This window comes from Otolemur garnettii, unplaced genomic scaffold, assembly GCF_000181295.1.
Source record: "Otolemur garnettii isolate 467f Iridium unplaced genomic scaffold, OtoGar3 scaffold00007, whole genome shotgun sequence".
NCBI classification, from domain to species: domain Eukaryota; kingdom Metazoa; phylum Chordata; class Mammalia; order Primates; family Galagidae; genus Otolemur; species Otolemur garnettii.
Window position 1 is genome coordinate 33,539,360 of NW_003852402.1, and position 14,105 is coordinate 33,553,464.

General features: G+C 34.5%; 1 protein-coding gene across 1 annotated transcript in view; it reads right to left on the reverse strand.

The window, feature by feature from the left end:
- Positions 1–14,105, reverse strand: part of LRRIQ1 (leucine rich repeats and IQ motif containing 1) — a 177,551-nt gene that overhangs the window by 15,194 nt on the left and 148,252 nt on the right. Inside the window, exons 23-25 of the mRNA XM_003783489.2 lie at positions 10,326–10,458; positions 8,218–8,278; positions 2,177–2,297 (exon numbers count right to left, since the gene is read on the reverse strand). Of these exons, the coding sequence (XP_003783537.2) occupies positions 2,177–2,297; positions 8,218–8,278; positions 10,326–10,458 (315 nt within the window). The remainder of the gene's footprint in view (positions 1–2,176; positions 2,298–8,217; positions 8,279–10,325; positions 10,459–14,105) is intronic.

Genomic DNA, 14,105 nt, shown 5'->3' on the forward strand with positions numbered 1-14,105 from the left:
AGCCGGAAGTCAGTGGTGCGCAAACTCAGTGAAGTTTCATCTGTGTTTGTGGCCACTCCCCCTGCTCGCGTCATTGCCTGAGCTCCGCCTCCTGTCACATCAGCAGGTGCACCAGACGCTCTTAGGAGCGCAGACTGTAAACTGTGAGTGCAAGGGATCCAGGCTGACGATCTAATACCCCTTCCCTCAGCCTTCCCACTCCCTGGTCATGGAAAAATTGTATTTCATGAAACCAGTCCCTGGTGCCAAGAAAGTTGGGAACTCCTGATTTAGAATATATGTTAAGAAATAAACTCTATATAATGATCTTTAATACTTTAAAATCTACCATTCAATACCACGTAAGTAAAAGATAAAGCTTGCATATTTCAGAACAGTTGCTGATTTGTGTTTTAGCATTCAGATGATACATTATAAACAGAAGTTTTGATAATCTGTAAAGCAACAAGGCAATTTTTTTTTTTTTTTGAGACAGAGCCTCAAGCTGTCCCCCTGGGTAGAGTGCTGTAGCATCACAGTTCACAGCAGCCTCCAACTCCTGGACTCAAGCGAGTCTCTTGCCTCTGTCTCCCAAGTAGCTAGGACCACAGGCGCCCGCCACAATGCCCCGCTATTTTTTGGTTGCAGCTATGATTGTTGTTTGGCAGGCCCCGGGCTGGATTCGAACCCACCACTTTAGGTGTATGTAGCTGGCGCCTTAGCCACTTGAGCCACAGGTGCCGAGCCAAGGCAACTTTTTTTGTTTCATTTTTAGTGTGTTTATTTTTACCTATAATCCTCCAAGACAAAAATATATGCGTTTTTAACATATAATATACAAAACAAATATCATTATTTACTATGTGAGACGGAGGCTGATTTCTTCTGTAATTGAATGTGTAGCTTGAAAATTGATACAATTAAAGCATTATGTTAGTAACTCTGAAAATTGATATTAGAGTAATAATTTTACTTAGATCAATAAACCTAAAATATATCTTTCTTAACTATATTGACTGCAGCAATGTTTCAATGACCAAATTCTATAACCATGTAAGAAATTCAAGCATTCATTCTTTGAAGCATGGAAAATATTTAAAAATTAGGCAATTAAAATTATTTCAGAAAACAAATTAAAATTTATCAAAATGAATTTGCATGCATTAATGACTATAAATGATTATAATCTAAAAAAGCCAAGTACCTGGGGAAAAAGGAAAATCAGGGAATTATTTTGAAATTTTCATTTCCTTAGCAGCATCTGGACCATGGAATTTCTCACATTCAATTAAGCATTGATTTTGCATATGTATTTGCATATACCTTACTATAATATCAATAAGTAATAAAACTTTTTCAAGAATAATCACAATGAAGTGTAAGTTAATATGTGAACTTCTGAGTTTCACTATACTTCAGAGAAGTTTACAAAATAGGACATTAAATAAAACATCTTTTATACTAACTTACCATAACATTTTAGAGGATATTTCAAAATCTGTAGAGTATAAGTTAAATGAGAACTTTGAAAAAATAAAGCTCTTTTCCCCTAAAATACCATAAGACAGGCATTTTTAATTCTTACATTTTTCCAGAGTTGATAATGGCAAGGCAATATTATAAACATAAAGAAAATTGCTTTCTCCCCAAATTAGAGGCAATAGATGTGACAGGTTTATAAACATGAAGTCATCATTAATAGACATAATCAAATTCTAACCTATCCAATGGAGATAGTTTTTAAAAGCATGGATTTTGGCAGTATAATATTATCTAAATTTTTATTATTTAAAAAATTTTCTTTAAAAATTCACTTTACACATAGTCCCTATTAAATCAATTATTAAAGGCCAAAATGTACTACTTTCATGTATAAGTCCAATTTTTTACAATTAGTCTAAAAACTTCTTTCAGCACTAAATGATCAAAGAATTCAACATGATCCACCGGGTAGGGGAAGCAGGAGATATTGAATCACACAATACAATTAAAATAAAAACACAGTTAATTTTAGAAATAATTTAATTTTGTGTGTATCAAAAGAAGTTTTTTAATGAAAAAAATTCAAATATACATTTCTGGGCAGATCTGGTTGCTGGCATCCTACCCCCTATCTGTAAAAGAATGCTTGTTGGCATTAGGTTCCATCAATTTGTTTGTGATTTCTAAATTGATTTTAAAGGAAACCACAACTTACTTGAAGATCCCGCTGAGTATCTGTGTGCCTGATTTTTTTTCCCTCTGTTCACAGACAAAGGACTTCCACTGGTCATGGAAGAAAGGGCTAAATCCGTGTCTTCTCTGCTTACAAGCCTTGCCTGGGAGCAATGGGAGAGAATGTATACAATCATGAAACAAAATATGGCATTTTCTGAATGCAGCTCACATTACCCCAAATAAACAAACAGGCTCTGTCAAACAACCTTCTTCAAAATGATACCACAATCCTTTATTGCTGCCCGGGCAGAACAAATGCACTATGTCAAAGCATTTTTTGCAAATAAGAGCCGATTTTAAAATTGAGGTTTGCTAGTTGAGCCTGTACAACAAAAGAAAACATTTTAGTATAGTAATTTCTGATGAAAATCAATCTCAAAGGCAGACGATGAAACATTAAACAGCTTAACATCACTCTTCCAAATATATTATTTAATTCTTCACTGAATGTTGGAAATATCATGTTGGATTGTTTTCTGGAATATTTATTTCTTTTCTTTTTCATTTTCTTTTTTTACTATTTTTAAGTGTTAGTCTTATCATCAAATTCCCCAAAATGCTTTTTATCATATATTTATGTACTACGAAAAAGTCAGACAGTCTCAACCTTCACATTGCAATGATTATCAATAAAAATATTACACATGAAGTATGATTTTGTGGGTAAATGTAAATACATAGAAAATTCAAAACATTATGTTAAGAACATAAAATTAGATTATTCATTTTTATGTCAGATTAGCTTTAACATTTTATTACTATCTTGGCCTGAACCTAAGTGTCAAAAGAATGGCTTCTTACCAAAACAACATTGTTTCACATAATGCTGTATACCATTAAGTAAACATTTATCAGCATTCAGCTCTGAGCTGGGGGAAAAGGCCATGATGGAGAGCAAAGCAACCTCAAAATAGCTAGGACTTAACCCAAACCACACAGTATGCCCGAAATTCTGTGAAAAAGCACTGTCCTTAATGTTTGATGTAAGGGAAATTTGAATACAGCAAAATAAAAACATAAAACCACCACCGTGGTTAAAAAGTTATTTCCATATGATGAGCTACAAAGACTCAAGGAACCAGAATCTAAAATTTATACTCTTTCAAATCCAGTTATTTGCCCTTCTCTTTTACATCTCCCTTCCCACCTTCTTCCTGCTCTCATGCACATGAGCTTCTATTTATTTATTTATTTCCCCCAATGTATTTGTTTTTTAATTGGCAAAAGTCATATGTGCACCATGATGTTTTGAAATATGAATACACTGTGGAATGGCCAACTTGAGCTAATCACCATGTGCATTACCTCACATGTTTATTATTTTTAAGTAAGCAAGTGTTTCTGTTGCTGAACTCAGAATAGAAACCATTCTATAATGTAAGTTATTTTTTAATGTTACCGGCTAATGACATAATTGCATTGTCAGAAAACCTCAGTAGATAACTTTAAAATGAAACACATAAGAAATTGCCTTTCAATCTACGCTTGTGTGGGTATAAACAATGTCCCTTCTTCTTTTGTAAATTTGGTTAAATTAGAACACAAGAACATGTCTAACATTCCCACTAGAATAGCTCCATGGATGGCAAGACTTAGAAAAAGTCAGTCAAAAATTTAGGGGAAATATAAAAATAATACCACAACTTCCGTGAGACTAGTTAGATAACAGGGAAGAACTTGTTAACCACAAAAGGGACCCTACTGCTGACTAAAGAGGATTCAACGATAAGCCTTAATATTTCAAATGTTTTTAATTTAAATTTGATAATGTAATTTTGCTATTCCCCTTTAGAAAGTAGAAATCCTATCTTCCCCCAAATGAGATGATACCTTCACATCAAGAAAATATTTGTGAACACCTCCCCCAAATCTCATTATCATCTAAGTCATTAACATACAAAAGATGGTTTCTTCCAAAATAGAAAACGATTAGTGTCGTTTACTAATTTGGTCAGATTATACTGGAAATCAAATTTAGAAGTGAAATTAACAGGCACAGTTTCACAGTAGTGCCATTGACCAGCCTAGAAATTTCATAAATGGGTCAGTTAGATGTTCTCAGGGCATCTGCCACAGCCTACATGCAATAAGATTTAGATCCTATTTCTGAACCATTCACTATCAAATTGAACATCACTGTTCCTTTTACTGCTAGCGAAGTGTAAAGACGATAAGTATTTTCTTCTAATTATGCAGAAAGGATATACAGTCATCCTTGCAATCTGTAGGGGATTTGATCTTGCACTTCTTCAGATACTACAATCTGTGAATGCTCTTATATGAAATAGACCATTACTTGCACATAAGCTATGCTTATCCTCCCTTATACTTTAAATCATTTAGGTCATTTAAAATAACTCAATTTAAATTCTGTGCAAGTTGTTGCTATACTGTAATTTTTTTGCATTCTTTTATTGTATTGTTATTTCTATTGTTTTTAAAATTTATTTAAATTTTACATGTAATTTATACATTGAACATATAAACATGTTATTTTTATTGTATTTAAAATTTACTGTTTTAAAATTTATTTTGAACATTTTCTTTTTCTTTTGGCCAGGACTGGGTTTGAACCCACCACCTCCGGCATATGGGGCTGGCGCCCTACTCCTTTGAGCCAGAGGTGCCGCCCTATTTTGAATATTTTCAAGCCACAGTTGTTTGAATCTGTGGACACAGAAGGCTTACTGATCACACATATTTAATATTTGTTGTCCTGAAAGATATGTTGAATTCTAAAATTATTCTAAAATAATATTAAATAGTACACATAAGTCTGTTAACCTTTTCTATACAATTCTTCATAGAAGGGAATATTCAACACAATTTCATCATATAGTTTGTACTACTTGTATCTTTTTTTTTTTTTGAGACAAAGTCTCATTTTATCACTCTCAGTAGAGTGCTGTGGTGTCACAGCTCACAGCTACCTCCAACTCCTGGGCCTAAGTGATTCTCTTGCCTCAGCCTCCCGAGTAGGTGGGTTCACAGATGCCCACCACAACACTTGGCTATTTTTTGATGCAGTTTGTCTGGGGCTGAGTTTGAACCTACCACCCTCAGTACATGGGGCTGGCGCCCTACCCACTGAGCACAGGCACCACCCTACTTGTATCTTTTTAAACATCTTCTCTTTCACTGCTACGTTGCAAAGATATTATTCTTTATTTCATCTGTTTTATATCTTTACCTTTCATATTTGGATCTTCAAATTTTCTGAATTACTGTTTAATATTTTCATTGTGATTTACTGAATACTAACCAATTTGAGCTTTCCAACCTTATCAGCACTACTCACTTCCACTGTTCTACTTATCCATACCCGGGCCATTGTGGTAAATCTTTATATTTTGTGATGCAAGTTGCTCCTTTTTAAAGTTGACGTATGCATTACTGGGCTTTTATTTCTCCATATATATTTTAGGATGAGATTGCTTAGGCTCCCCCAAATCAGCTATACCATTGACTGGATTTCTTTTAAGTAATAGATGTGGGGACCACTGACACATTTAGGTACTAATCAGGAGTGTCCAACCTTTCTTGTTTTCTGCCACACGTCGGAAGATGAAGAGTTGTCTTGGACCACACATTAAATACACACACGCTAACACAGCTGATGAGCAAAAGGAAAGTCTCATGTAGACTTTACAGGACATCTGACACCACAAAGAAGCTCATGGGCCGCATTTGGACACCCCTGTCAGTTGTGCCCATGAATAATAAACTTACCTTAATATTATCATATTCCACCCAGATCAAGTTTAAAAATGGAGACAGAGGCAGTTACTGAGAAAGTTGCAGCCTGGTGGTTTCAGGCAAATCCGTCTTTGTGAACTGTCCTAAGCTGCAGTCACATCTCCTCCTGAGGAGATGCAGGAACATTAAAGACTGAGCCTCCTGTCTTGAGCTGGGAGAACACAGAGGGCCTCCCAGCCCCGGGGATCTCTTCCTTGCTGCAGCTTTACTGATGCGTTTTAACTTCTCTCTCCACTCCATCCTGTTCCTGTCCTGTCTCACAGGTGTAGTTCGGGAAAGCCTTCCATAATAAACCTCCAGCACTTAAATACCAAAATTTCAGAGTATGGAAGCTGAACCATAACTCTGTGTTTTTGCAGGAAAATTTTAGAGTTTTGGCAGACACATTTAATCAATTAACAATATATACAATTGTCTGTATTTTTTTTTTTGAGACACAGTCTCACTTTATCACTCTTGGTAGAGGGCCATGGCATCACACAGCTCACAGCAATCTCCAACTCCTGGGCTTAGGTTATTCTCTTGCCTCAGCCTCCCAAGTAGCTGCGACTACAGGCGCCTGCCACAAAGCCTGGCTATTTGTCTGTCTCTTTTATATGCTGTCTGATATATTTTTATATGTAAAGAATATCATATGTTATATATAAAAAAAGAAATATTATCTATTGTCTTTCATCATTCATGGTAGCTGATATTAAGTCAGTTATCAATCTAATTATTGTTCCCTTGTAGGTAATCTTCTAATTTACTAATCCTTTCTTTTAATGTGTCTAGACTGTATTTGAAAGATATTTTTTATTTCCAGAATTCACGATTGGTTCATTTGCATATTCATCAAATTTTTATTAACATTTGATCATGTTCGTTCCTTTGTTCCATAATTTTCTTTCCTTTTCCTTTAGGTAGTTTTCTTATATATTTGAGGATTTTATACTGCAGTAGTGGCAGGGTTTTTTTGTTTGTTTGTTTGTTTTTTGTTTTTTCTCCTTTCATTTCCCTCTTAGTTGTAGCCTGGGCCCAGTTTCCTGGCATAAGTGGGCAAGTGGAGTGCTTTTTCTACTCTGGTCCTTCTGCCAGCCAGTATCCTTTTGATAAAAGCCCTTGATCCGTGCTTCTGCGTCCCCTTACAAAAAAAAGAAAAAAAGAAAAAAAATGTGTTCCACTACCGTTTACCTTGATTGTTTGTCCAGTCACATCTCTTCATTATAAAAACATCATGATGGCTATGCATTTATCAAGTATTTGTATGTAGTGGAATAGAGAGGTGTCTAGAAGGAGAGGATCGGTATCCAAGCCCTAATCTGATAGAAGCATTTTGATCAGTAATCTATCCAATCTATTCTCATTCATTTGTAAAAGTTCATTTAATAATTAAATAAAATATCATTTCTTTATCCTGGAACTTTTGGCAGTGGCCACTTACTACTTTGTGTCACAGTGTTAATCAATAATATGTGTTAAATTATAGCCTCCAGTAGCAATTATCCTGTGGTAATCTGCATGTTACTCTGATAGAGGGGTCTCTAAGGAAATGCAGGAAAACACAGGCTGAGTGATTATTTCCTACCTGGGCATAGACTCCATAAATATTATCATAAATATTTTAATTAGCTATTCATTTAATATTTTTTGTTCTCTTTCAGGAAACCTTGACTGGGCACCTGTCCTCTGGAATGTTCTGGAAACACTGAAAATTCCTTGTTTTGAGGGATTCATTTTTCTGGACCCAATGTTTGCCCTTCTTCTGTTACATACCCTTATACTGCCTTGAGTCTTCACTCTGGTCACCACGTTTAAAACTGAGTTGTCCTTAAAGCTCCAATAATTTACACCTTATTACCTAGGGTGGTTGAACTTACAATTAGTTACTAATTTTTACATGGTTTATCATAAAACCAGATTTGTGAGGGCAAAGTTGGTATTTCCCTAGAGTGTAGTATACTTCTATTCTTTTAGAATAGTCAAGAAAATAATTTTATGAAGTAATTTACCCTCCAGAAAAAATTTGATTTTAAAATAGTAGCATGCTAATGTTTTTACATCTGTCATAAAAAGTTAAAATTTTAAGGCAACATCATATGGTAAACTTACAGTACTAGTGGAAAAAATATGTTATTACTTTAACACCGTATTTTGAGATTACCCCGAATAGATACACTTGTGATATTTTCATAGTTGAAACTAATTATGGACACATTCGAAAGTGCCATTTATTAGGCACTGGTGTCGACAGCATTTTTCTGTAACTTTAAACACATTTCTTACCACAAGCTGAACTCTTCCACCATTCAGTACGTCTGGATCTAACTCAGGCAAGAAGCGATTGCTGCACATGGACAAAAGCAGAAAACGTGTTATAATACAAACGTGTAAGACGCATGTGAAAGAAATACCCAGATAAAAAGCCTGGGAGAAATCAGTTATTTACAAGATTATAAAAAAGTAGTTTTTTTAGATTTGGTTATGAAAATGTCAAAACAAATTGACATCTTTCCATGGCTTTCTTACGATTCAATTTGACATAAAATGTCAATTTCTCAGCAGCAGTTTAACACCACCCTTCTCTGCCAAGCATGAACACGTGCAGAGAACAAAGTACTAATAATTCATGACTAAATCACAGAAAATTTAAATATCTCTTTACCTTTACTTATATCTTTTAAGTTGTCTTTGAAAAAGAGAAAGCTTCCTATTTTTGAAATTAGCTCTATTGTATCTAATGCATTATAATAATGGTTGCAATAAACTTTTGTTTAAAATTAAATTTGGCTTTTCAAGAGATAATTTTTCTTGAAATACTACCTATTCCTTTATATACTATATTCATAAAATAGAATATTCACAAACAAGTGTTTATTGTTTCAGATATTTAAATATAATGTATTTATTAGTTATATAAATAACTAGTGAGGGAATGTTTAAGTATATTTAAATTCATCCTGAAACACTTTTCTTATCTATTTCATTACACTGCATCTATTATAATGCTTTCAAATCTCTGAACGAGACCTCTAAAATCTAGTTAATACAGATGGCAAGCTATAGGTTCTATTTTTGTTGTTGATGTTGCAGTTGTTGTCTGGGGCCGGGTATGAACCCTCCATTTCCGGTATAGGAGGCCAGCGCCCTACTCCTTGAGCCACAGGCTCCACCCTATAGGTTCTATTTTATTTGTTTATTGTTCTAAAAATGCTATCTGCTGTGGTTTGGATATGGTTTGCCCCCTCCAAAGCTCGTGTGGAAATTTGATCCCCTTTGTAGTGGTGCTGAGTGGTGGAACCTGGTGGGAGGTATTTGGGTCGTGGAGATGGATCATTGTTACTGGTTTGGTGCCTACTTGTGATGGTGAATGAGTTCTCTCCCCTGTGGGACTGGCCTGATTCCTCTGTTGGAAAGTCAGGATGCCTCTTGATTTTGCCCTTCACATATGTCCACTTTCTCTTTGATTTTCTGCCACATGTGACACCGCACTAGAAACCAAGTAAAAGCTGGTCCCATGTCCGTTGAACAGAACCATGACCAAATTAAACCTCTTTTCTTTATAAATTACCCAGCCTCAAGTATTTTATTAAAGCAACACAAAATGGACTATAACACTATGCTGTGAATTAATCTAAATTGATTAATAATGACATAAAATAATGATTACATTAATTTTAATACTTAGAAAACTAAAATATCTCAAACACTGATACCTTTACTCTTACTTCATAATGAAATATGACATAATTAAGACTATAAGATGTTTTAATTTCATTTTCATTCTTGTTTTCCTATGATTTTCATATTTTTTAAAAGAATTAAATGGATAGAATTGATCACATATCAAGGTTTAAATCATATGATATAACAATCAAAAGAAGTTTTATTTTTTAACATGTTGTGACTTGCTGTTTAAGTAAGTTTTAATCCTAATTATTGTAGGTTTTTGTGTGTTTGTTACTCATGTAAAATAATTATTATCTACAATGCTTGGAAATATTTCTAAAATTTTCTTTATATTTATATTCAGTTGTGCTTTACATATTTCTTAAATGCCTACAGTAACACTTCTTTTTTACTCTTTTGTGGATACATATAGCTAACATGAAAATCATAAACATCTATGTCAAATCTTTGAAGTTTAAGTAGAAAAATTTGTGACATCTGTTCCTTTCAAACACTCTACAGAAGAGTTCTTCCCAAACATTTCAGGGTGAAAAATATAAAGAGTGATTAAATCTATTGTGTTTAAAAGCTTTTTCATTACCTGGCAACATGGTGTATTGGCCTTTTATCTATAAAGTTTGTGTGTTTTAACATGATCAACCTGGGTTATACATTTCAAAATGCGTTTATGATACAAAGGTCTAAGGTAAAGGAAAGGACCTCACCATTTCACTTTTCTGGAACTAGTTGTTTCATGAACCCCAACCTGTGTGTGAAGCCATTGGTATGTATATTCTTTACTCCTCTCTAATTTTTCATTTATAGTGGGATCCTTGTAGATAAAGTCTTCTCCCATACCTGGGGAAGAAATACGGAACATGTATTTGTTATTTAAAGAGATTAAAGTTTGGCCAAGGAGTTCAGTCTAGGGGCAAGAATTTTATCACAAGTAAAAGAAAATAATGGCTGATTTATGGAAGCTGAATCAACTGTAAGCAAAATGATGCCAGTCACTTATAGATTAAATGTTTTTATTGCTTGAATTTCAAATCCACCCATTTTGAAAAATAAAGGAAATGTTTTAATCTGTTCACCATTTTGTAGGACTTGTCATTTTTTAGATTTTAACTTAAAAATTCAGAAAGTTCATTTTGATACATAGTCAAAATATTCCAGTATAAAAAAAAAATAGGTCCCTATCATTTTTTCGAGGGGATTAACATCTAATTGTTCTTATTTAAGCCTTATCTATATATAGAATTTATCAATTACATTGAAAGTATTTGAAATAGAATTTTAATTTATAAAACTGAGCTTGATTTGTGTAAGCCGATAGATATTTTGAGCTAAGAATGTAATTTATATCCAATTTCAGGGAACCCATGCTTAGGGCATAACAGTTCTTTCCAAGATGAGGGAAAGTGTAACACAGAAAATGGATATGGAAAATACACAAAATGAGAAATTTTCCCAGTAAAGAATACAAAGTAACAAATATAAAAATAAATACAATACTTTAAAAGGAGAGGAAAAGAAAAATCCAATTCTCAGAATATTAAAAATGTAAAAATTACCACATATAATTTTGTGTTTAAAAATAAATATAAAGACGTTGCTTCTGTTCAATGCCACGTGCTTCAGAGTCAGTCTTAAGACCAATATTTTTAAAGCCTTCTTCCAGGGACTAGATCTTTTCACCTGCTTCTCCTTTGGCATCATCGCCATTTTTAGGGGCCGTTAATTGGGCAGACTTGACTGATAGTGCAGTGGGTGGGGACACCTCTTGAAACCTAACTCACAGTAATCAAACATCAAAGAATCCTATAGTTTAAAGCCTGGTACTTAAAGTGCACATTTATTCATTTGAAATATTGTTTCCCTATAGGTGTTTGTACATACAAAGTCAACATATTTGCAAACTGTGTAGAATACCAAGCATGGTGCAAAGCCTGTCTAGAGAATGCCTGGAGCCTGTGCACACACCCACATACACAAGCTTCAGAATGTGCCTTCCCAATATGTTGAGGATGATACTTCCAACGTGTCTTTCTTCCTTAAAAGTTGATCTTGTAATTAGTGAAATGACCCTAGTTTTCAATTTAAGCAGACATCGAAGCCTGTTCTTAGGATAAGTCAGGACATTTTGCATCCCTAAACTCTATGTCAGTAAGTTCCTATTATTTCTCAAACCATCTTACGTTTCTGAAATGGCCATGACTCTTGCGTCCTGAGCTGAAGCCAACCCCTCCATAGTTACTTGAGTTAGAGGAAAAATTATTAATACTTCACAGGACAGAGCTGACCATTAAATCCATGAGAAGAAATCATTTTGGTAAAAAACATAATAACATACACAAAAATGTTAAAACAGACAGAATAAACCCACAGAGATTTGGCATTGACACACTCAGTTACTGTGCAGTGCTCAGTCTCTTTCCCAGCACAGCCCTAGCATGTGCTGGGTCTTCGTTAGCTGAGCAGACCAGATATTGCAGACAGCACAGTCACAGAAAGTATGGGTGTCAGGGACTCTGACAAATAGCCAAACCCAAAGCTAGGACTTCACCTATTCTTGATATGTAGAGAATTTTTTTTATAACAAAAATACTTTTAGTTAAAATAAAAATAGCCTTTTTTTTTTATAATAGTGACATACATTTGCGATAATTCCCTTTTAAAGTACTCATTTTGGAAAGTTTTCTTTAATTCTGCAATAACACTTCGTAAATCCTAAGTGCTTTTACATCAGCCAAAGTTTTGAACAATTCTTGAGTAAAGAGGAGAGATTTTATTGTGAGGATCCAATTTGTATTAACCATTTTAACCCTAAAGCATAAAGTGGTAGGTTGGCATGAGCTCAGCATGAGAAACAGAACATGCGTGGAGGTGGAGCTGGCTGGATGCATTCGAAAATACTGCAAGTGAAAAGCTAGAGGAAATGATTCTGCCTCAGCTTAACCACTTCAGCAGTACTCCTGTTACTGAGAAACAGAAAGGAGCATTTAATCCTCGAAGTGCGCAGTAGTCCTGCTTTTAGCGTGTTGCATAGGAAGAATAACGGTGACCTGGGTTCCTTAACAGATAATTATGATCCAACAGATCCATCCTTCCAGTGTTAGAGGCAGCACCACTCAGCCTTCAGAATGCTCAGCCCTTTATCTGGTTTCCTTTCCTACTTAACTGGGTCTAGTTTCATCAATTCCTTGTATCATCAACCTAGGGGGAAAAAAATCTTCGATTCTTGCTGCACTCTGCTTATTACCACTCGTATATGCCTCTTTATTTCAAAACACAACAATAAGTAATGTTGTTTTAAAAAATTATTGAATGTCTTGTTAAAAAACAATGCATTCTCATTATAGACGATTTAGAAAGTAAAAAGTCAAAGCAAAGAAAATCAACAACCATACTACCATCCAAAGACAGACACTGGGTAACAGTCAAAGGCATTTCCTTGCAGTTCTTTTTGCATAGATTCATTTAATTTTGTTTTGTTTTTAGTTTATGTACATAGGCAGTCTTCAATATTCATCAGAGACACTCTTGTGCTTGGATAATGAATCCTTGGATGCTCAAGTCACTGTACAAAATGGCATTTGCACACAAGCATGAATATCCAGTCTGCTTTAAATCATTCCTAGAGACCATATAAAGTCTAGGTAAATAGTTGCTATACTGTGTTGGTTAGAAAATGATGATGGGAAAATAGTCTGTACACATTCAGTACAAGTACCATTATTGTTCTAGCTTTTTTGATACATGTTTGCTTTAATCCATGGGTGTGGACCCCATGGATACAAAGTGACAACTACATTTCTAGGCATTCTTCACATGCTGTTTTGCAGTTAGTATTCCAACAAAGGCATTACATAATTTGTAACAGAAATCTCATTTTAGACATGCTGTTTGTAGTTTTACACTATTAACTAACAACTTGTACAAGATAGGTTTTTAATTACTCTATTTAACCAATTTTAAAAATGGGATTAAATATAACATGTCTGAAAGTTTGTATATATTGCAGAACTTATATAAAATATATTGTCAGATAGTTTTAAAAGGTTTCACCTTTTTACCACATACTATATGAGGTTGGTGATTTCACTAAGCCCTAGTAAACACTGGGATTGTAAATATTTTAAAACTTGATAATTTGACAATGGTATTGTCTAATTATGGTCTTGGTTTATATGGCTTTACTGCTAGTGAAATTGATCACAACTTTTTAATAATTTTGAATCATACATTGCAAAATATCTTTCTTATTCTGTCTAATTATTTATAGGATCCTAACATTTACCTTTTTATTTTTAACTGACCATAATTATTTCTCTGTTATTGCTGGTGCAAATATTTTTCCCCAACCATGGGTTAATTTGAGCTTCTGGCTTAGTGCCTGTGGCTCAAGCGGCTAGGGCGCCAGCCACGTACACCTAAGGTGGCGGGTTCGAATCCCCAGCCCGGGCCCGCCAAACAACAATGACGGCTGCAACAAAAAAATGGCC